Source organism: Phalacrocorax carbo, chromosome 16 (genome assembly GCF_963921805.1).
Source record: "Phalacrocorax carbo chromosome 16, bPhaCar2.1, whole genome shotgun sequence".
Lineage (NCBI taxonomy): Eukaryota > Metazoa > Chordata > Aves > Suliformes > Phalacrocoracidae > Phalacrocorax > Phalacrocorax carbo.
Window position 1 is genome coordinate 6120658 of NC_087528.1, and position 22859 is coordinate 6143516.

The window sequence follows — 22859 nt, forward strand, 5'->3', positions numbered from 1 at the left end:
TCCCTTTCTCCATCCACCCCTCCTTCCTCCCTCCCCCCCCCCACGTCCCTCTCTCCCTCCTTTCCTCATTCCCTTTCACTCTTTCCCTTTGTTCCCCCACTTTAGCTCTATTCCCCTCCCTTCCTTTTCCTCTGCTCCCCTTCTTTCCCTCCGTCCCCAGTCCCTCAGCTCCAGCTGGTGGCTCCAGTTCACCATCAGGGCGGGGGTAGGAGCCAGCATTGCCCCTGCCCCTCCGTGCATCCTCCCCTCCATGCACCCCCCAGCCCCCTGCACCCCCCACCTGGAGAGACAGCCCCTCTGGGGCCGGCGGTGCTGGGTGGGCTGCGCTCCCTGGGACACGACTCATTTAGCAGCTGGGGAAGGGAAAACTGGCTCCAGCCACTGGTGTCAAACAAATCCACATCTAAGGACACAGCAGACAACGGGGAGGATTGGAGGGCAGCAAGCCAGTGCACTGGAGGAAGCCAGCTTGGCAGGGCTAGGACCAGGGCAGGGAGAAAGCCAGGGCTAAAGGAGAGAGGGACACAGGGCCAGCTGCTGTGGGCTCTGGAAGCTACCGCCAGATTGAGTGATTCAGCCAAAACACATAGAAAATGGGTGGCAGAGCCAAGAATAAGGACACAGTTCCATCAGGTTGTCCAGCAATGGGACACTTCCTTGGATACAAAGGGAAGGACGAGAAAAGGGTCACACACCATGGAGGTGACTCCTGCTACGTGAGCTGCCAGCCCAGGCTGCAGGGCCGAGGGCAGCTCACGGCCACCATCGCAGCGCCTGAAGCTTGGGTTTGTATGGCAGTTTCTGCAGCGAGAGCTTATTCTGTGCAAGGGCTTTGCACGTGGGAGGGTTGCTCCTCCATCAGGGAGCAGTGCAAGACAGCAGGGTGGCTCCCAGGTAAAGCATTGCTGAGGTCTCGCAGCAGAAAACACACTAAACTATTCATTAATTACAAGTCTAATAAATTCAGCTTTTACTAAGTACTGGGTCTTTAGTAAGTACAGTTTCTGCACAGCTTTACCCATGCATTTTGCTTACTGCAACAATTCTTCAACAATTCCCAGTGCTCTGGCTAAAACACGCTGTATCTCTGCTGGAGACATCCTCAGTTAGCAAAATAGGAATATCTTAAATAGAATAAATGAAAATAAAGTGAGATATGACATGCGGAAAAGGCGTTGGTTAGAGGCTTGTTTGAAGTCAATGGAGCCCTGTGCTCTGGCTTGTTGAGCTCTGTTTTGATTATAGAAATAACAGAAGCTGATGCAGACGTACAAGTTTTGATTTCTCCAACCAGAACATGGTGGAGCCTAATACAGCAAAACCCCAGTGAGATCCAGGCTGGTGGAAACCTGCCTCCCAGTAGGGCCCCAGCTGGGAGCCAGAGCATAGTGGTTATTTGTCTTTGTGGGATTGCACCCCCGCATATGTTCCTTTACACAAAATTACAGTAATACTTACATTATAGTGAATTCAGCATGTTTTCCTGGGCTCATCTCTCAGCCCCCTAAGGAAGAGCTGGCTGGCGTTGCAAAGAAGCATCTTCCAGTGCACCCTTCCTTGCAGCTGGAGTTCTCAAAACAACCCCCAAAGATATTTAGTACCTCTCAAGCACCTCTTGTTTGTATTTGAGGAAGAACTGTAGGCAGCAAATCCATCCAGGGATGGACAGTAAAGAGAGAGCAGGGACTCAGTTGGCAGAATGGATTCTGTGCTGGAAAAAGGCAGCTGAAGAGGCAATGCCCTCTGGGACCCCCAGCAGCCCCAGGGGGAGGAGGCTTCCCTGGGATGGAACTAATCAGCAGGGAACTACAAATAAAGTCAAAAAGCTACAAGAGGCAGGTCAGACGTGGATGTTCATCATCTTTTGTCAGGGTACATTATTTTAATACAGTAATTGGCTGTTCATTATTTTTCATTTCTCTGTATTGTTAAAAACAAAACAAACGAACCCCAAAGCAAAGCAGACTCTCATTTTTCTCCAGACAGGCAATCTATCATATTAGCTGCCTGGGCACTGTGCGGGATTATTTGAATACAACATGAATAAAGGCTGCAGCGCATACAGCCAGCGACATAATTAACCATTACAGTGTAAGAGGCCCCCAGCAGCCAAGCATATAATCAATTAGAAATACACATTTTGGGCTTCAGTCTCTTTCCCCCTCACCCAGCTTCGATGCAAATGTACTTAGGCTAAAACACTCAGATGGGTTTTCCATTACTGCTTGTCTCATACAGCAACTTCTGCTGTGGCAAAGCACACGCGCAAGGCCAGCACTCACACCAGGAGCATTTCCCACCCGCGTGCCAGGGCCAGGCTGCAAGACGGCACCAGCGATGCTTCCCAAAAACCCTGTGCAGCTCCAGAAGCGCAGCCAAGCCCTCCTACCTCGTTAGGAGCTCTCCGTAATTCCTTGCTCATAACACCTCTCTCCCTGATGATAGCAAAGGATGGTGAAGATGAAGTGGAACTCCCTCCTCCTAGCCAGGAGCTCAGCATGGCCATCGTAGGCAGGACAAATAGCACTCTGCAGCTTCTTAGCACCATCCACAACTCACAGCAAAACTTTGCTGAACCCTGCAGCAGCTGTTTTCCAGGCTTTTTTCATTTGATGTAACACAATGCAGTGCCACCCCAGCACCTGTAGAACAGCATTACTTTGACCTCCCCACTTTTCACTATCTCCTGCTGAGGTCTCCTCCCTCAGCGGGAGGATCCTCCACCACAGCCACATGTGGGGCCAGTGAAGCCAGGTGGGATTTTGCACATTACAGGATCTTCTTCAGCTGTCTCAGTCTTTGCAGGGCTGGAGCTTGAGCCAGCTGCAGCAGCTCTGCTAACCCTCGTGCTGCTGGAGCAGCCTTTCATACCATGTTCAAAACCAGTCTAGAAGCATGAAGATCCATGGAAGCCTGAGCTCCCAGCTTTTAGGATGCACCCAGGGTCAAATCTTATTAGTGAGGAGGGATTTAAGCTTCATTAACAGCTCAGACCATAAGCAATTCTTTACAGCACCTCTCCCTGGGCTGTCAGCGAAGCAGCAGGGTGCTGAGGTCCCATCTCCGTTTAGTTACAAGTGTTTAATTCCTGCAGGTAACATCTGCAGGGAACCTTTTCCCCGGTCTTTTCCCTTCCAGCAGAAGTCACCTTGAAGGCACCCAGGACATTATCCAATAAAAGGCCTGGCCCTGTCAACCTGCGCCACAAACTGATAGCCTCAGGTTTGCCTCCCTTCCCACTCCCTCTAATTTGCCCTACGCTGATTTATTCAGAGAGCAAAACTGCCCAGCAAACAGGCTGGGAGAAGCCGCCCCACGGGCAGCCACCGCTCGAGCCCGCGCGCGGCTCTGGTCCAGCGCCGGACAGCAGCTATCGACCAGCTTTAATTGTACACCAGGCTTAGGAAGTGTTTTGGGCACAGGAAGGGAAAGTCTGCACCAGCCAAAAATTGCAGCGTTTGCTCAAGGAAAGAGGAGAGAGAGCAGGTAGGTGCAACTAACTGGCGACGCGATGCTGAAGCTGCTGTGACTTGTGTGGGAGGTGAGAGATGCTCCATGCCAGCTGCCTTGGCACCTGCTATTTTCTGTCGTTCCGTGGGCAGCATAGCCAGGGGGAGGCTTAGGGAGATGCCGGAGCACGGCAGAGACGTGCAGCCACCATGGCACAACCCCGGGGGAACCCGCTGCTGCCCCCGTGCAGCTTCCAAAGGTTGGTTGCTAGAGAGGCTTTTGAGATTTTCTCTTTCCGTGAGAGGGTGTTTGCGGGACAGATTTGGCACTGGATAGCAAGGCTGGTGTCAGCAGCCTGGGTTTGGGATCCACAGCTGCGGCACTCACGGCTCCTGTGCAAGTGGGACGCGGCCTTGGGATGGGCTGCTCCAACGGGGTCCCGTTACGTGGCAAGTCAGCACACGCTTGTACAACGTCTGCTCCTTGTCCCAGCAGCAACATTATTATTTTTTTAGATTTCAAACACTGTAAGTAGGAAAAGAGGGAAAACTCATGGCACCAATGAACACCAGCCGCTCTCCCCTCTCCAGGGAGGGTGTTCGCATCCCCCTTGCGCCACGACTAAATTAGAGGAATTCACTCCTGTGGGCTGTTGGAGCTGAAGCTCCGTTTGCTGTTTCTCCTGCGCATCCCTTTGCCTGGAGCTGCTGCCTGGGAGGAAGAGCAAGGAGAGGTGCAACATTATTTTTATCTCTGCGCCCACATGCTGTGTGAAATCTTAAAAAAAAGTGTAGAGCCTTTCGCAGCCAGCCTCCCTGAGAGGCTCTGACTCACAGAATAACAAAGGTGCACGTGTGAATGGAAGTTATATACTTTATTTAAAATAAAACACCCACCGTAATTATGTGGGTCTAAACTGAGCTAATCAAAGCCAAGGATGTGCCAGTTTCAGAGTTTTGCTCCGGCAGCTTGGCCAGCTGCATCCTTTAGCCCGACGGTGGCCCGGGCCATCAGGCGCCGCTGCCCCAGCCTGCACGGCTCATGCGTCCCCCACGCCGGCGGGAAGGAGGTTTGAAAGGGCATGAAGTGCCCAGGTCCCACCGTGCGAGTGGGCAGTGGCCTTCAATGAAAAGAAGATAGAAGAGGTGCTGGCAGTGAGTTTGCTCTCAATATTGGCATTTTCTGTTGACCCTCTGCAAAAGGAGCAGAGATACTGGCAATACGCCCCCTTTCATGTCTGGTCTCCAGGGCTGGGACCCATCCAAGATGCCCAGCATGGCCCCATCGGAGCCATCCGGGCTGGCTCGAAAACAGGCTGCTTGCAGGATGAGGGATGGCTCTGGCCACAGCAATCAGATTTAAAAGGTCATGTTTTGGAAAGCAGTTTAGATGACATTAATTATTAAAGCCGCATAATGCTTGTATTGAGGGTAATAGTTTTCACAGTGATTTATATAGACTGAAATTCATTACCAATCTTTTAATGATGTTAGGGTCACTCAGGAAGAATGCTGAATGACTTATCCCAAAAAGACCAGGAACTGGTCCAAGGAGTTTAGGGATGCTCTCATTGCTGGCCTGCACTCTTTCCCGCCTTCTGCCCTTGCACTCATTGCTGGTGTTTTTATAACGATTTCTGATGGATATTTCCTGAAATCACACCTGATCAGTGTCTCAAGCATGGTTACACCTGTAGGAGAGGCAAATGAATCCTGTTAAAACAAGAGTGTTTCTGGAGGTGTCACTGAAAATGTTGATGCTTTAATGAAGCTTTATATGGATTGTTGCGGAGTGGTGCATATGGGTTCGGAAGCCTCCCTGTTACGGGCACTGAGTTTTATTAAGCGCTCTGAATAGAGGAGTGCCGTAAGTGGGGGTGGATCAAGTCTCCAAGGCTGAAAAGAAAACAACACAGGTGTGGACCAAACATTGGTCTGTAACCTGAGAAACGACTGGTTGGTGTCCAGGCTGCCCGGGTGCTCGTGCTTCCTGGAGCTGCACGCGAGTGGCAAGTAGGGAGTAAGCACAGCTTTACTAAAAGGCCGATCCCTGAAAACCTGACTTTGCTGGGCAAATCCGGCAGGTGAAATGCTCCTATGACCCTCTGAGTGTCCTGAGCATCCCCACTCACCGGCTCTGGGGGCAGCTTTGTAACACACGCGTACACCCAGAGCTCATACGAACAGGACGGCAGGGGTAGGAAAAAGCTAACGTGAACAATGACAAAGCCATCGGTCGTGTAGAAACGAGGAGCATTGCAAACCCCCTGAGCAGCTCTGGCTCTGCCTCACTGTGGGGCAGCAACGGTGAATTAGTTTTCATTAAACTAATGCAGGAAACATCGGTATGTGTACACAGCCTTCCAAAACCCAGCTCCTTCCAAAGATAGTTTTAACAGGAAATTTGCAGTAACCCAAATACAAATACTCATCAGTAATTACAGCACATGCATCCCGTGCTCCTGAAAGGCAGGGTCAGGCCACCTATCGCATCTACTGCAGCATCCAGCCACACGAGTCAAATCCTTGACATGACATTAAAAGCTCCTCCACCAGCCCAGCAAACGGCCATGCTGCCATTGCCTTTGTGGGGCAGCTGAATTTCTGTTGCTCCCAGCTGATGGCGAGGGGTCTGAGCCCTCCGGGGAAAGGGAAATTCGTTCCCAGCATGTGAATCACAGGCTCTGCTGTGGCAGAGAGAGATGGGTGATTTTGCCAGCCTTGTTGGGTGAGAATAAGATTTAAAACACTTCTAAGCAAACTTCCACTGCAGGGATGTTTTTTTTTTCTCACTCAGGTATTGCACTTTAAATTGGTTTTGGAATTCTTCCCCTCTTCATCAGACTGTGCAACAACATCTCCTGAGGTGGGATGTCGGGCGCTGACTCAGGGACCAGTAATGAACACTGGAAGCGGCAGCTGGTGTCTGACACCATCACCCTGGCAGCGACTGCGGCAAGTCCCTTGAGAACGAGACAGCATTGACTCATTTCCCATGAGAACGGGCTCATTTCACGCTCCTCCTTTGGGAAAAGCAGAAAACAAAGCAAAAAAGAAGGTAACTTGCAGGTAACTCGGTGGGTCCAGGCTTGCTATCGACAGTTCTCTGGTCAGATTCCCATTTTTGGGGGTTTAGCAGCTCTTTGGGAAGGTAACAAGTGACTGATGCGGTCGGGGAAAACATCCCTTTGAGGACAACCCAGCCATATGTGTCAAGAGCTTTCCTGATTTGGGCCCCGGACTGATTTGTCTTTGTTTTACCGTGGCTCCCCAGGGCTTACCTGGGGGGGTTTTGGCCAAGCAGAGAGGGTTGCCTTTGCTGAAGCAGGTGGGATTATAATTACTGTGTGGTAATTAATGCAGTCACCATTTTATCTACCCTAGCAGCTCTCAGAGGAGATGGTTATATTTGCAACTCACGAACCAGGTCTGTAAAAATATTCTGAGATTTCTAAGGCAAATACCCAAATCTCTAAAGAGAAGTTGGGGCTGTGAGAGGGAGGATGTGCCTTCAGCTGCGGGTGGTGGCCACGAGTAATTGCTGTGATTTATTGAATGCTGGGTGCTGGAAGCGTTCCCGACGGAGACGCTCTCGTGCACGGGATGGGGCCAGCACTGAGAGATTCAGCCTGTCCTGCAGAAGCCTTTAACTGTTAATTTTCCCAAGGACCACCAGCCTAATCTTGCCTGCTTAGAAGAAGTCAAACAAAAACACACAGTTTGTACAAATACCCTCCCTTCCACTCAGGAGTCCACCCCCACCCCCAGCCGGGGCAGCAAAGGAACAGGACCACCTGCAGCCAGTTTGCCCCAAAAGCATCAGCTCCTCAGATGCCTGTTACTGATACTCTCATGAAGCTGGAGTAATTTTCTGCCCACGCACGCCTCTGCCAGGCTTGCTTTTCCCCAGGGACAAGGCTGGAGGGTCTCTGTCTCATGCAAAAACCCAACGACCCTGTGAACGGCTGCGGTATCGCCGGCAGTTTGGTTAAGCCATAGCTAGAGGGGGTGATACCTGTGTGCCTGTCACCTGGGCACTTCACTGGGAAGGGGAGCAGAGATGAGCCTTAATAGCCTGGGACTGAGACTGCAAAGAGTTTGTTTACCTTTGGAACAATATTTCCAGGCGGTTTAAAGGCTGTGCTGTGCATAGTGGTCGATAGTGATCATTTGGGGTATTCGGAGGCTTGACAGGTCCAAACATCCCAAGTCCCAGCTCTTCCTTCCTGGGGAGCTCAGTGCTCCCCTCGCAGCAGGGCCAACTCCTGAGTCCACCCTGAAGGCCACGGCTGGGAATGAAATCCCACCTAGCCCCTGCCTAAACAGCCAAGGTAATGGGAGATGCAGGTCTGCCCGTGCTGAGCTCTGAGGACCACTTTCATAGACTGCTGGAATCGTTTAGGCTGGAAAAGACCCCTAAGATCATTGAGTCCAACCTTTCCTCTTGGCCCGGCCGCACCAGCTCTGCATGTACACCAGCTCAGGGCAATGATGTCTCCACTAACTCCCTCCTCTGCTCTGCAGAAAGCTCTCAAGGCCTAAGAAGAGCTGTATTCATGGGCTTCAGGAGAAGCTGAGCACATTAGATGCAGGCTGAGTAGCACGTAGTAGCCTGGAAACACCGTCACTATCAAAAAATGAATTTCAACCATTCCTTTGGGCAAACTCAGCCAGACTTCTCTGGAAATTAAACTAACCCAATTACTGCATTAGCATGAGATTCAATACATCTGAGAGCAAGCAGAAAAAGAAGTCGCCTGTCAAGTTGTCACAATATTTGTACATTGCTTTCAAATTTTGAAAACAAAACGTCAGACTAAATGGGGCAAATGCCTGGACTCGGGGTGAGTGCAGCTGGTGGGACTGGGAGGTCGTGCCCTCTCCTCCAGGAGTGCTAAAACAAGTATTCTACAGCACAGGTGGCCCCTGAGCATCATTAATCACCATGAAACAAACCCTTTTCCCAGGAAAAAGTGGCAGAGGGAGGAATGAACCACCCAGCCCCCCCCCCCAGAAGTGAGGAAGTTTGAGTTTTCTTGGGGTCTAACTGCTAAGAAGGAGGGCACAGTCCCCCACCAGCAAGTCACACATCAAGCTTTCAATCAGACCCTTCAAGCTGAGACCTCGCTTCACTCCTGGGGCTGTTTTTCCCTGTGGCGCCCACATCTGAAGCAGCTCAGAGATGCTGGGCCCAGTGAGCAAGGTTAGCAGACACCTGCTGGCTCAAAGGGCCACCTGCTCACCTCTCAGCATGCAGAAACCCTCTTACAGACAGATCTTTTCCCCACTTAAGCCTCTTTTTCTCTTGCTTTATTAACAGGAATTAAAAGAAAAAAAAGAGCCCAGGTTACAATTCTGCATATGAACAGAGAATCAAGGTCTGGGTCTGGGTGAGCTCTGCGGCTGATCACGCCGTAGTCTCTGCAGCTGCCGGGCCTTGTGGAGTCAATTTGGAAATGAATTTTCATAAAGGCAGACCAAACTCTCACAAAAGTGATGATCAGTATTTTTATTCATACACACTTGCTTTGAAACTACAATTAATATTTAACAAAAGCATTTCATGCAAACAAAGATTGAAGATATTGAGAATTAAGAAAAGAAAGATGCTGTAATTTATACATCAGTCTTGCCCACTACACTTCCAATGATTTGTATTTTTTTTTAAAAATGAATGGCCTCTCTGAATTTTCTGGTAGCATCTTGCAGATAAATGATAAGAAAATAAATAATGCTCTCCTCTTCATAAATACAAAATCTGGGTCTTAAAATAATATTAAAAATATGAATGAGTTCAAGGAGGGATTACTCCTCGTTTAAGAAAAGATAACATTAAAATAACATGCAATCATTTTAAAAGTTTCGGGTGTGCTCTGTATTGTCGTGCAGTCACACACGTGTTGGGAAACGCACAATTCTAAAAGAGGCAACGAGCTTCGTTTTCTTGAAGTTGTTTTTCTTACATTCATTTTAATAGCACGAGAGAATAAATGAAAGGCCTGTGGGGAACAAGCCACCGATCGGGTTCGTATTATCTCTGCAAGAACATTTTTTTCTGCCCCGAGTCAGCAAGGCATCCGACTGCAAGCTCGACCGACCTCTACGGGATGTGAAGCTGTGCTGCTCTAAGGTAAGCCCAAACGGCCCTGCTCTGCTGAACGGCACCGGGCGCAGGCACCTACTGAATGTTTTTGCTGAACTGGGGCTCGCAGGCTTAGCGCTGCCAGGTGCTGGGTGCCCCCGTCGTGGCTCCAACAACGCACGAAGCACGCAGCGAGCCCTAAGCACGCAGCGGTTCCACTGGATGCCGTGGAAGGCCAAGAGAGGAGCACACGAATCTCTGGAAGGACGGCGCCATCGGCAGTATTGCCTCTCAGGGTTCGAAGAGAAGGAAAAAAAATCAATTCAAATAGTTCTTACAAAAAGGTTTACAAAGATCAGAAATATAATTTTGCTTTCTATTAAAATGTTCCTGTCACCAACTTATGACTATAAAAGTAATGTAACGTCAGCTGTAGACTTCCCAATGTATCGCTTACGAGAAATGAGCTTCAATGGAAGAAGGCTGGGGCCAGTTGTCCGTGCTCTTGCTACTCTTCCTGCACGTCACTGTTAAAAATTATTAATAGACTGCCAATTTTGGTTATTTTTTTGGTCAACCGACATCAGTGGAAGAAAAATCATAGCTTCTAGGGCAGTTTTCTTTTAAATTTGAATTATAGTGTCACGCAGAAGGAGAAGAAAAGCATGAAGATATACGACACAGGGATACATCAAAATATCAACGGAATAAACCTGTCGCGGATGGAGCAGCTGCATAAAGAATATCGCTTCTCCTTCAATAGGAGTCAATATAAACATCACTAGAAAACAGCTGTGCTGACTTTATTTACCCATAGGGAATCCCACCCTACAAGAATCAGTTCTTCTAAGACTTCCATTTACATGGAATTTTTAAATTGCACATAGAAATCTCAGTAATTGGAAAAGAGGTAAGTGCAGCTGACCTACACAATCAGCAAGCGTCACTCCCCACCGCGCCCTGACTCCAGTTAACAAAAGCTGGACTCCAGATTCTGTAAGAAACATATCAGATCTGATTTAATTTTTCTTTAAACGGTTTCAGCAGGATTATTAAAGTTCTATAAAAAAGTAGAAATAGCATGGTATATCCAGCAATACCATGTGAATTGAATAAGCTGATTTAATATTAAAAATTATAATAATACTTACACAACTCTCTTCAGGTTAAAAGTGTATTAGAAACATTAACTAAGAAGTCCTCACACCTCCCTGTGAGGTAAGTAAGTATTATTATCCCCATTTTACAGATGAGGTAACTGAGGCAAAGAGGTTAATAACTTGCCCTCCCTCTCTCTCGGTTTTCCTAGGAACAGGAGGGCTGTAGTGCATGATGATTATTCATTATAAGGCTATTTAACTACCAATCGTTACTGGCACAGTTACTGGTTGGTATGAAATCATACATGTTTATGGAGTCAATTCTTGTTTAATTCTTCAGTAGAACTATTTCAGATCCCATCTAAGAGTGTGGAGCTGAGGAAAAAAGCGCATTAGCTTGTCTACTTAACTACGCCGCAGCTCGGTGCCTACCTCCCGAACAGCACACGGAGGTAACGCGTCGCCTAGAGCCGACACTCGGGTTTGCAAAGCGACAAAACCTATGTGCAATAATTTACGGCAATGACTAAAAGCACTGCAAATCACATTAAAAGTTTCCAGAAGTTTCATGGCAGGTCAGAAAGCCCGCTGTAAACTCAATACTGTAAATACGCTTTCTACTCATATCAAAGCTTTATTATTGGATTATTATTATTTCCAATTATGTGTTTTGCTTAATAAGGAGGATCTTCCCCTCTGCTACCTGCATGCGTCTCCTACGGCATCCATAGGGGATTGCATCTGGCTGCGCCGAATGAGAAAACAGGTATTGCAAGTGGTACCACTCAATGCCGGCCCCTGGACACGTCGTCTTTACGGCTAGAAGACAAGTTCCTCTTTCATTTGACCTTATTAATTTTACAAGAACCCAGCATTATTCAATTGAATTCCCCTCAAAAGACAGGATGGATTTCAAAGGCCAACAGCATTTAGGTATGATGAGTTTCTTTTAAACTAACAGCCAATTTCCAGAAGAACTTTCTCCAGTTGGTAAAAGGAAATTCAATTGTATTTCTGGAAAGAATGATCAGAAAGCTAAATTGCATTTCTCCTCTAAATTGGATCAAGGGGAGTGTTTTATTATGGGAATGTGCTCTCCTTCTCACGTATGTGCAATCCTTGCTAAGGGCCCCAAGACTGGCCGGTGGGCGAAATGGCTGTCCTGGAAACCCCACACCCTGCTGAGGTGACTTGAAGGTGCATAAGAACACCCACATGCCTGAATAATGGAGAAATTTGCCTAGGAGCCAGTTAAGTCCTGTTTAATCCCTGAAAACAACCTGGAAGCTTTACGCGCCAGAGCTGTGCCTCCCCTGGCAGGAACGGGGCTGCTCCGGAGCCCCTCAGGACTTGAGCGCACGTGGTATGACGGCTCCCAAAACTTCCACCCCGGCTTTAGCGCATTATAATTTTCAACTTTGAGAAACCTTTGTGAGATTGTGGGTGTTCAGATTACAGTTGCTGTTGAACAGAAGTGAAAGAAAAGCAGTTCTAATGCCTCTCCCTCTGTTACATGCTCTCTAGAAAACCAAATCTTGTGAAAAATATAAATAACATCTGTATTTAAAAAGCTATGAAAATGCTTGCTGGATACTTAAGGTTTTACTTGCCGCGATAAGGTTCTGGATGATAAGCAAGTCACCTGGAGTTCTCATTAAAGGGCTGGTCCAAGCGTGAGCGTTCACGTGCGAGTGCGTTAGGCAGAGCAGCGAGGAGTAACACAAATATTCAGTCCCTGCTTTATACAACCCTGTCTTGTTCCTGCAGGATCCATGAGTTCACAGTACCTTTTTGTAAGCGTTACAGACACCTACAGAAGACGACATGAGATGTGGCAAACCCAGGAACTTGAGGTAACAATGTTAAAGAGGAATTTCTGCCTCTACATCAGAAAAACTGGGGAGCAAAAGCAAGTGACTAATAAAGTGGTTATGAGAAGCAGCCAGAAAATGAGCAGCGCTGTCCAGATGTTGGACCAGCTCTTTAATGCCGTGTTCTGGTGTGAAAGGTACCGACCATCACAGCTGTGCCAGCAACAACAGCCCACAACGGGACTTCCCTGCTCAATTCGTATTCCGTCAGGAAAACCAGAACCATTTGGGAACGTCTACCCGTGGGATCTCCTGCCTGTTTCTGGTTTGCTTTAATTGCTTTAATTCAAAAGTCTCTTTTTTACTTCACATTCTTAAAACGCACGTAATGCTGCCTCTCAGCAGATTTCCTTACTTGAGAGCCCTTATTATTCAAATTCTGAGCCTCAGTAATCTGTTGAATCTATTGCCTTCTACAGCATGATACCCGGGTTTTCCTGAACTATGGCAAGCCGATAATATTCAGGAAAACATAAACAGTCATGAATGCGGCACTAGACCACATGCTTTATGGTGAATACCGTAATTTCTGAAGCACATAATATGCAAACAAGAAAACGAACTCCCAGACTTGGCTGATAACATATTTGACACGGAATGGTTTAAAAATTTTACTCCTAAAATGTTTTAAAAATTTTGAGCTCTGTTCATTTAGGCAACAATGTGAGCTCGTGTTGGTTGGCCAACGCCCCTCGCTAGCGGCGTGTTTTCCCACGCCTCAGAACGGCTCGGTTCGCTCATTACAGCCTGCTCACTCTTACCCGGGGAGATGCTCCTTGCTTAGGGCTGGGGCTGCAAAAGGACCGGGCAAAAGTCAAACCTCCGGAGCGTCGCAAATCGCGCATCCCAGGCACCAGAGTATGGCTCCTGAGGGCACCGCGGTGCAGAAGCACAGCACAGTTGCCGTTCGGATCCAAATGCGTTTCACTCAGAAATCGTCCCACGCCCCCACAGGTGACCCCTGTAAGCTAAACCCATCCATTTGGCTACCAATTTGCAGGACTGGATCTTTCTGACAGAATCTTTGGCACAGGTTCCGTGTTTTATTGTCATAAAAGAAGATTAGAAAGTAGATTCCCCTCCCACCCCACCCCTCCCGTTACATATTCTAGTATAAATTTAAGTCTTTTATGGCAAATATCTTGCTTTTTGAATATGTTTACATGCTGGAAAAATTGTAATCAGTCTGCATGCAGCAAGAGAGACATCATGCTTCTGGCATCGTCATGCACATCCGACAGACAAAAAGTGCCTACGGCTGCTAACATCAACAAGGCAGAAGGGAAAAAAAAAACAGAAAATGCACTGACTACTACTTTACATGCTGCTACAAAACCAAAATACGCACCAAAAATATTTACTGATATTTGAATTATTATCTCTGGTAAGTCATAAGAGGAAATATCAAAATTTTTTATCTAAGTGATATGAGAGGAGAAGATTGCATTAATTACGGTGTTCATCATTGCAAATAAAGTCTATTTCCTTCTCTGTAAGTAATAAGCAGACGTGAAATGAAAGCCTAATTGAACCTCGTATAAAACCTGCAGGTAGCAATTATTGTTTAAAAGTAGATCTACTTTTAAAAAAAGAGATTATACCCTAAGCTATTAACAATATCCAAACCCTAAAGTAGAAACCAAAACAATAGCCATAAAACATTTAGCTAAATCTAAATGATGTCATTCAGAACAAGAACTTCCACAATAAAGCACAATTTGTTTTATAAAATTTTTATAATACTCTTTATGCCTGATACGATTATGTCAATAATATATATCTGCTTATTATTAACCCTTATTATTAAGAGTTATTACTAAATATGCAAAATTCATTGCATGAAGCGTATGTAAAATGTATTAAATTCCATTCTATCAATAAAACGAGTTTTAGGTGCTTCTTCTTTCAGGCTTGATTATCCTACAGCCCCAAGTTTTCTGAATTAAAACTGATTATTTTAAGACGAAATCTCACTTGATTTTCATGAGTTATTCTGGAGAAATCAGGAAGTCACTTGGGGCTGCATTTTGTGTTAATTTAGTATACAGAATGCTTTCTTCAATTGACTGCCCTCTACTGCAGACTATAAATAAACATGTAAATAAGATTTAAGGGATTACAGTTTGTTTTACATTCCAGGTTAACAAATTTCATAGTAAAATATTGGTATTAGAACCGGTTAACAGTAAACTTGAGGAGTGGTGTAAATTAAATTAACTGAACAAACAATGGCACCCTGGATCACAGAATAATCTCATGGAGATTAAAATTCACAAAAATATTATTAAAATTATTACTATTATTATTATTATTAAAGACAAAACATTACCCTTGAGTTTATCACATGCTACTTAGCAAAGATCCTAGAGATCTGGCCACTGCTGAAGTGTGTTTAAACTTGGTGTTGCTTACTGGATGGGTTCACAAAGCGTCAGGGTCTAATTTGATTTTATGCCCCCTCCCACCCACTCCCGACTTGTTTCTGTCGTATTTCCGAAACAACTACTTTCCACATTTCTTTGCAATGCCTCTCCTCCCCGGTGCCGCTGCCGTGTCAGTCTCTGGTGCCGCTGATCTCCCCAAGGTCACCGGGAGAGCGGTCCCTCGGGGCGAGTGCTCCTATCTCCCAGCATCCGCACCGAAGGGCTAAATATTTGAGGTTGTTTTTTTTTTTTTCCCCAGACCATGTGTTAGATTATTTCTAACACATGAGAGTGGAAAAGGGAGCAAAAGGACAGTGGCAAGTTTCAAAGATATATAACGTACCAAAAAATGGGGAAGTTTAGAAGAGTCAGAGGTGACTTCTAGAGGAATAAGTGGGCACCATATACCAATTTATCTCTCATTAAGACAACATCACTGTGGCAAAGCCAAAAATCCTGAATAAGTGGCCTTTCCTCCACCTTACACTTTCTAACCCTACAATTTCCAGGCCCAAATGGAATCAACAAGGCAAAAGCCTAAAAATTGTAGGGTTAAGGACCGTTCCCCACTGCGGGATTTGTTTCTGTTCTGCTGTTTCACGCTACATTTTGTAAAAGGGGGTGTACGAACTGGGGGTTGACGTAAGAGAAGCCTTCAAAATCTGTTTGGTCTAAGTTAGCAATGACCAGCTGATCCGGAGGTGTTAACACCGGTTGTCCTCGTGTGAAGAATTTATCGAAGTTTTCCGCACCTTTGCCACACTGCAAGGAAAAAAAGAAACAAACAGAAAAAAGGCTGAAAAAATCAGCAGTACATTGGCAGTTCCAGCTTTTTGCAGATTTTTCAGGATACTTGCAAGACTTTCCCTCATTCCTTATGAGTAGTTAAGAGAAAAGTTTCTTTTCAGGTATTTTAACAAAAAGCCCAGGCAAACAGAGAAGTTTCAATAGATGAATTCTGATGAAAAATGGATTCAGAAAAGTTCCTATCCATCAGCATGAGGTGACAAGGCAGAGAGGCATTCAGAATTATGGGGATAAAAAAGGAAAAAGACAATATTTTTATGGACATGTAATGGCAAAAGATACTTTATCTGTCAAGTCATTTCATTCTTCTTAAAACCTTTACGATGCAAAATTAAATTTTCATGTTAATGTTTCCTTCATGATCTGCAGAAAGCTTAACGTAATTAATTTATATGCTTTGATTCTTCATTGTACAGCTTATAAACTCTTGTACATTCATAAACGACAGCAGAGCTTCGGTCCTGGGGACTGCAGGAGGGAGCTGGGGCAGGGAGTGCATCCTGGGAACAGGTCCCCGTTATAGAATGTGTTATCACAGGTTTCCTCCTTTTTTTTGTCTACGAGACACGTTGTCTTGTGAAGCCCAGCTGAGAAGGGGGGTTATATATAGCTACATGCTGAACACAACCCATTCAGAACAGAAAACAAAATAAATCAAGCTTGTGAAAAGGATAGTTTTCAGTAACGCAGAAAACACTTGAAAGGCAGGGAAGTATGGTTAGAGGCAAGTTAAAAAGGATGAAGGTGGGACCAGAACAAAATTAGCCTGGGTGCAAGAAAAAAATGCATATCTAAGGAAAACTAGGCATTGTGGAGAGATCTAAAGGAAACTGGTAGATCTGCTTATGATCTGCTTATCTCAAAACTATCTACTCTAACAGATCTTCAAACAAAGCGTGGCTGTACGACAACAGGCATTGAACGTTTCCTCCCATTGTCCCTGACCCTCTCCTCTCTACCCATCCCTATAATATATCTACATGTGGATTTGGAGGGTAACATTACACTATTATCTTCAGACTTAGAGGGTAACTTGGAAAGGGTAGAATATGGCTTGCACAATAGAGCAATATTAAATATTGATTTTTCTGAACTAACACCACATGAATAAACTTCACATTTATAGGAGAAACCACCTGGAGAGGGGCCCACTAAGGGAACTCGTGGGTGAGCTGTTTGGCTATCTTGAAAACAGCTCAGTCACAGTTTCCAATCTTCTTGCACAGCATCTGACGTGTCCTGGACTGGGACGTGCCATCTGATCTGAGCTGCAAAGAACTTTTGCTGCCTCGGGCACAAGTTGGTTTGTATTTCAGATGAAAAATGCATGCTCAGGTACTGGACCGCAGAGCGCACAGAAGGACACTCATTCAGTCTCGGAAGAACACAAGCAGAGGGACACTTCAATGGGTTAAAGGCTAATGGTAGTCTGCTTTTCTCACCCAGGGTTCTGCACTCACCGAATACCCTGGTGCCCACTGATGCCAATGCATTTTGGTACAGAATCTCTGGAGGAAAAGAATGGACAGAGAGGCACTTTGACAAGGGCAAAACTCTCCATCACTGGAATGAAAGTTGATGTATCCCCAAATTAACAGTCAAATTTATTTAGAGGCAGTACAGTCAACTCGGAGCAGCAACAAAAGGGCTTTTTATACAGGGAAGACTTCTTGCTAAAAAGATGTTCAACAGATATGCACCATTCTTCTACAAAATTATGCTCTTTTTTCTTTTCTTCTTTTTTTATCCCTGGAAGTGGAAGGTATTTAAAAAAGCTGTATATTGAAACCAAAGTGCCTGACTCCATTAAGCCTCTCACTACTGCTTATACTAGTAGAGGCTGAGAAATAACTCAAGTGAAATTTGGGTATTTTTTGAGTGTGAATATAATAATTTATCAATAAATTTGCATCTTCAATTACATATTTGTCTTTACATTAAAGAGTAGCATTGCTATCATGAGTGTTAATGCAGTATTAAAGCAGAACTGAAAAAGAGACTCTTGGAACTCCTGAACTTACAAATATGAGTAAAATGTCCGTCTTGCCCAATAAGCAGTCCATGCCTATAGCCTGTGAAATGTCAATCTGGAAGGGAACACATTATTTAAACCGACCAACTGCTGACCCATAATCTGCGGCTCCGTGTTCAAGTGAAAGCCGTGCCGGTGTGCAAAAGTAGCTGAGTTATTCCTGCAGCAACATGGTTTCTAGAGAAGATGCACCTAGAAAGGCTTTCCAAAAAAACCACACCCCAAATAAAGCCTGTAAATACCCCATATCTTCAAACAGATTGAGAGTTGTGTGCTTTTTGCTTTCTAGAACCCATACAGATTGAATCAGCAATCGCAATAAATGAGTTATACACAGGGTACGTAAATATCTGACTTGGATTTTAAATTATTTTCATCTGGGAAAGTTAGGCTCCAGGTGAACATGCCTTGGTGTATTTTAACGGCAGCCTGTACAAACAAAGCAGGTCATGATAACCACGGAGACAGAGCACAGCTGCTCTAACAGGAGCCAGGATCTGCCATGAAACATGCTGTGATGGAACCAGACCATACTTCAAGCTTTTAGCACCTTCATGCTGGAGTTACTTTTAACTTCAAGGAGAGTCGAAGCACTCAGTTCCTGAGCTAATAAAACTTAGAGATGTGAAGGTAAATTTGCTTTACCATCAGCTTTACATCTGACTCAAGAAGTATCTAATAACAATCTTCCATAAAACATGCTTTAAAGAGGTGCAGCTCCCCTCCAGGCAGGCAGCTCAGGGGACCGGCCGGGCAGGGTTGGCGGCACCACGCATGTTCTTTCCTTACCTACACCCTTCCCTGCATGAAAATCCACACCATATGAAAAGGGTATTTCCCTGAGCACAAAACACTCTTCTCAGCATCTCAGCAGCACCTCCTGGTGATGTGAAAAAGTCATTCGTATGCAAAAAGAGAGGAATAGATCGTGCCACTGGGTAGTGGCCTCCCTCTGTTCATTAGTTCGTGATACCACACTAGCGTTGTCTCTATCGGTAAATAGATCCTTGTGCAAACCAGTGATCCTATACCTGCAGTGCTACAGCCAGTCACACATCTCAAATGAACCACAAAACGTTTTAGAGAAGAAAGGTTCAATGTTACGACACAACAGTTTACAGCTGTTCCTGAAAGCTTGTATTCTTGCGTGCATATACTTTTCTTTGTCAATAAAGCACAGCACACGCTGAAGGAAATTCTGTGTCAAGAAATACAGCTCTTCAAATTATATTACGCAAACAGTACTCACAGTAAGGACATCTTTCACTTGTTTGGATTTCCCAAATACTCCTACAGACACATGTGTGTAAACCACTAATAAACGTTAAAAATAAATCAGGGATTATTCCTGCAAATTCAGCAGATGTGGGTTCTGTCACTCCAGGATGGGGAAGACAAACCCCCTGTGGGGTGTAGCCCACCGTGGAGGAAATTCACCCCAGTAATTCAGGTATCTTTAGTCACTGACTTTAGATGTTCAGAGGAGACAGTCGTGAACCGCATTTATTACAGGTCTCAAGTGGCTGATGTGAATGTGCTAATTTTCCCTGTTTTCAACCTCCCACGCAGTGCATGACCGTCCAGTCAGGACTCAAATCACACAGAGATTTTTTTCACAAGGAACAAAGCACACTGGGTTATGCTACAGGATACCAAAACGTTAGCAGATTTACAGACTGGTCTGCCATAATCAAATTGCCTTACTTTAGAAGTGTCCCAGATCTGCAGCACCATCAAGCCAGCACTAATCTCACCCCACGGGAAAGCATGGCTGCAGACACATTTAGCGAGGGAAGTACTTGGCATCTGACTCACCACTTTAGGTTTGAAAGGTGGCTGAATCTCTCTGTTTTCCAGTTTTTCCCAGTCAATTCTCCTGAAGAAAGCATGCTCCCTGATGTCTCTTTCACCTTCAAGGCCACAGCCAAGGCGTTTTGCAGGATGTTTAGTCATTAGCTGTTAGGAAGAAAACACCAAATGACTAAATTTAACACTGGAATGAAAGTGAGACAGACTTTCCGCAGACTGTGATGCTCTTGTTCCTCTCCTGAAGATGTAAGTTGCTGATAAAATTGTTTTGAAAAGCTAAAATTAGTTTTTTGAGGATTAGTTTTTTCTTGTTGGATCACTGGAGACAGCACACCAGTAGCAAAATCACAGGTTGCACTTGAGACCTTTTTCCCATTCGGCTGAGGTTGCCGCTGGAGGTGTGGGTGGGCAGGCAGCGCCTGGGGCACGCTGCCATCCTATTAGTTCACAACTCATTCCTGAATTTTGCCTTTGGTCTTTCAGTTCAGTCTTATAAATCTCCAGAACAGCTTCTGCCCTACCTCAACAATCAATTAAGCTTAATAAATTCCAATATATTAAAGCTGTATGAAGTACACCCCCCTCTTTTCATTTTTCTGGGCTTGTTCAAGGCATCTCATTACAGAGCCTACAATTTCTTGGCATCCAGCTGACAATATCTAATCTGCGTTTCCTCCCTTGCATCCTTAATGACATCTTGGTCAATACTATACCCAGCTGCACAGATTAAGCAGGCTTTGGAAGAAAAAAACCCAACCCAAACCCACCAGCATTGCATGCTTGGAAACAGTAATATGCTCCCTAATTAGCAAGCTCCTCAAAATCTTTTCAATTGATATGTACATTAGGAATTGAGCAACGTAGCCTTCAACTCTCAGTTCCAGTATTGTGGGGACTTCTTAAAAGCTCTTTCACAAATTATATATGATTAATATATGGCTGGGAGTGATACCCCAACACATCTTTTTAAAACCTCAGCTGTACCGCTTTAGTCTCCCTCCAAATGTTAAGTTGATCAGATTCCAATTTTGAACCTAAAATAAAAGCGACTCTAAGCAGGCTTTGGGAAGTCAGCTGTGCTCTGGGCTAGGAATCATATCCTTCAAGCTTAACAGCCACTTTGCCATTTTTGTTACCTTTTCTAAACCCCTGGCTTTAACAGTAGGTGATCTGAGAAAATGTGAGTAATGATTCCAGCAGTTTTAATTCTGTTCTGAAGTTACTGCATTAACCAAACCCAACAAACTCTGAACCAGTGGAATAGGTGTCAAGCAGACAATTCAATTTCAAGAGCACAGCAGGCACATTCATCTTGCCCGATGGTGCACAGTCCCAGGATTACCGAGCTATGGCTGACTACAAGGTTCACAAGCCTTCTCATATTGACTTCTTAGCTCAGGTATAATGCTCACTGAAATCTGGAATTAATTTGTTAGTTTAATACAGACAATGAACATGTTATTATCACAGAGACTTGACCTTAAACCTAGTGGCGCGATGCAATTTTAGCTTTCTGACCTCCCTTTGCATAAGCACCCAGCAGAACAGCAGCAAGCAGGAGAGCTGAAAACACGGTAATTAGGTCAAGTTCAAACTGTGTTGTCTGAATATATGATTTTCATGACAAGGCATCAATCTGCATGTGCTTTACAAAAATATATCATGTTTTGTTTCTACTGGCCAGCATGTCTACACAGGGATAGAATCCAAAATTAGAGTGGTCTTTCCTTTTACCTTGTTCTAAACAGATTTTCTTTTCCTTGACAATTGTACCTTAGGGGATGAATATCCAGCTCATGTACAATCCTTCATAAATGGTTGCAAAGGAAAGGAGGAAAGTAAATACCAAAATAACTGACACTAAGTGCAGTGATATTTTATCAGTGTGAGTACGACATCAAAGTAACGCTTTATAGATGGTGGTTTGGAAAAGCCGCAGATTGACAGTACTCTAGGGAATCACATGGAGTCAAAGGAAAGTCAAATGAATTCTTTTTTCCTGAGCTAATCCCCTGAAGTCAAATCTTTTCCTCCAAAAAAAAATTAAATTCACTTAGAATCCAAGACAAATTTTAGGCCACACAGGTTACAACTAGGTCAGGATTTCCCCACAGTTTCCTTGCATTTACGCTAAAGATTTTCACATAAGCTCATCTCTCCCTACATTTAAAAGTTATTCTTATTAACTCTTTTGCTCTGCCGCTGTCATTAGACACGCTGGGCTGAGGACCGCAGCGTGCTTGCTGCAGTATCTGGTACCCATCTAAGCTGAGAGATCTCCCCACCTTTGCAAACTGGGGTTGTGCTGCCAAGGGTTGAGAGGCAAAGTGGGTGGAGACGTTTCACACCATCATCCTGTTTATAAATTCTGCTTTGGATTTGGCAGCCACCGATTCTGACATTTGTTCTTACCATGAAACAAGCAGGCACAGCGGGAAGAGCTGAATACTTACCAGTGACACCAAGCGATGAGCACTTCATGACAATGTAGCTTAGCACAGCCTGACAGAAATTGCACTTAAAAATACTATGGTGCCATATCAAAGCCAGACAAAATTAGTTATTCACAAGGGCTGCCAAAAAGGAACTTAATGATAAAGAAGCCTCTATCTCACCCCCTTGCAGATGGAGACAGCTTCTTTGGACAGTGATTTTGGATAGGAAACGTTATGCTCCATTATGGACTGGAAAAGTTCGTCTTCATCTTCTCCATCAAATGGAGGCTGTGGAAATAAATCACAGGTAAGGTACTTATTGGGGTTTGTTTTTTTTTTCTAATTCTTCACTTTTTAGGAAATGACATGACAATACTATGGCCACACTGGGCCAGTTCAAAGGTGCCTCCAGCCCATCAACCTTCCTCCAGTCAATCACAGATGCCCAAAGAGATCAGCATACAGCAGTGGTCCTTGTCCAGGAATACAATCCAAACTTCCAGCCATCTGCAGCTTGGGATGTTCTGACCCAGAAATTTAGTGTTTGCCAGTCTCGGGTAGAAATTGAGGAGAAAAGTTCATTTCTGCCCCCAGCACGGCAGCCAGGTTAATGAAATGTGTGCAGGATTATCTTTGTGATCATCTTTAATCAGCCTTTAAAGCTACTGTGCACCAGACAGCCAAAATACTTCAAAGGGTGAAATTTGGAGGCTCTAACTTTTAATCACCTTGTGTTAAGGTATATCCATTCCTCACTTAATTCCAGTTAAATTCCAATTTGTTTTATAAGACATGGCTGTAGACTCTGCCTCTGTGAAGGGGAGAGTGTATCACAAGAAAGGGCTGCATTT

At 45.0% G+C, this 22859-nt stretch overlaps 1 protein-coding gene across 3 annotated transcripts in view; it reads right to left on the reverse strand.

Annotated features, from left to right (window-relative positions):
* Window positions 1-8943: 8943 nt before the first annotated feature.
* PRKCA (protein kinase C alpha) overlaps window positions 8944-22859 on the reverse strand; it is a 163933-nt gene continuing 150017 nt past the window's right edge. The window contains exons 15-19 of one of the 3 annotated variants that reach the window (XM_064467309.1): window positions 22189-22296; window positions 19580-19720; window positions 15557-15687; window positions 10457-10525; window positions 9734-9819 (exon numbers count right to left, since the gene is read on the reverse strand). In XM_064467309.1, the coding sequence (XP_064323379.1) occupies window positions 10465-10525; window positions 15557-15687; window positions 19580-19720; window positions 22189-22296 (441 nt within the window). In that variant the 3' untranslated portion in view covers window positions 9734-9819; window positions 10457-10464. Of the gene's footprint in view, window positions 10526-15556; window positions 15688-19579; window positions 19721-22188; window positions 22297-22859 lie in introns of all 3 variants that reach the window. The other 2 variants (XM_064467307.1, XM_064467308.1) reach the window with 2 other exon arrangements.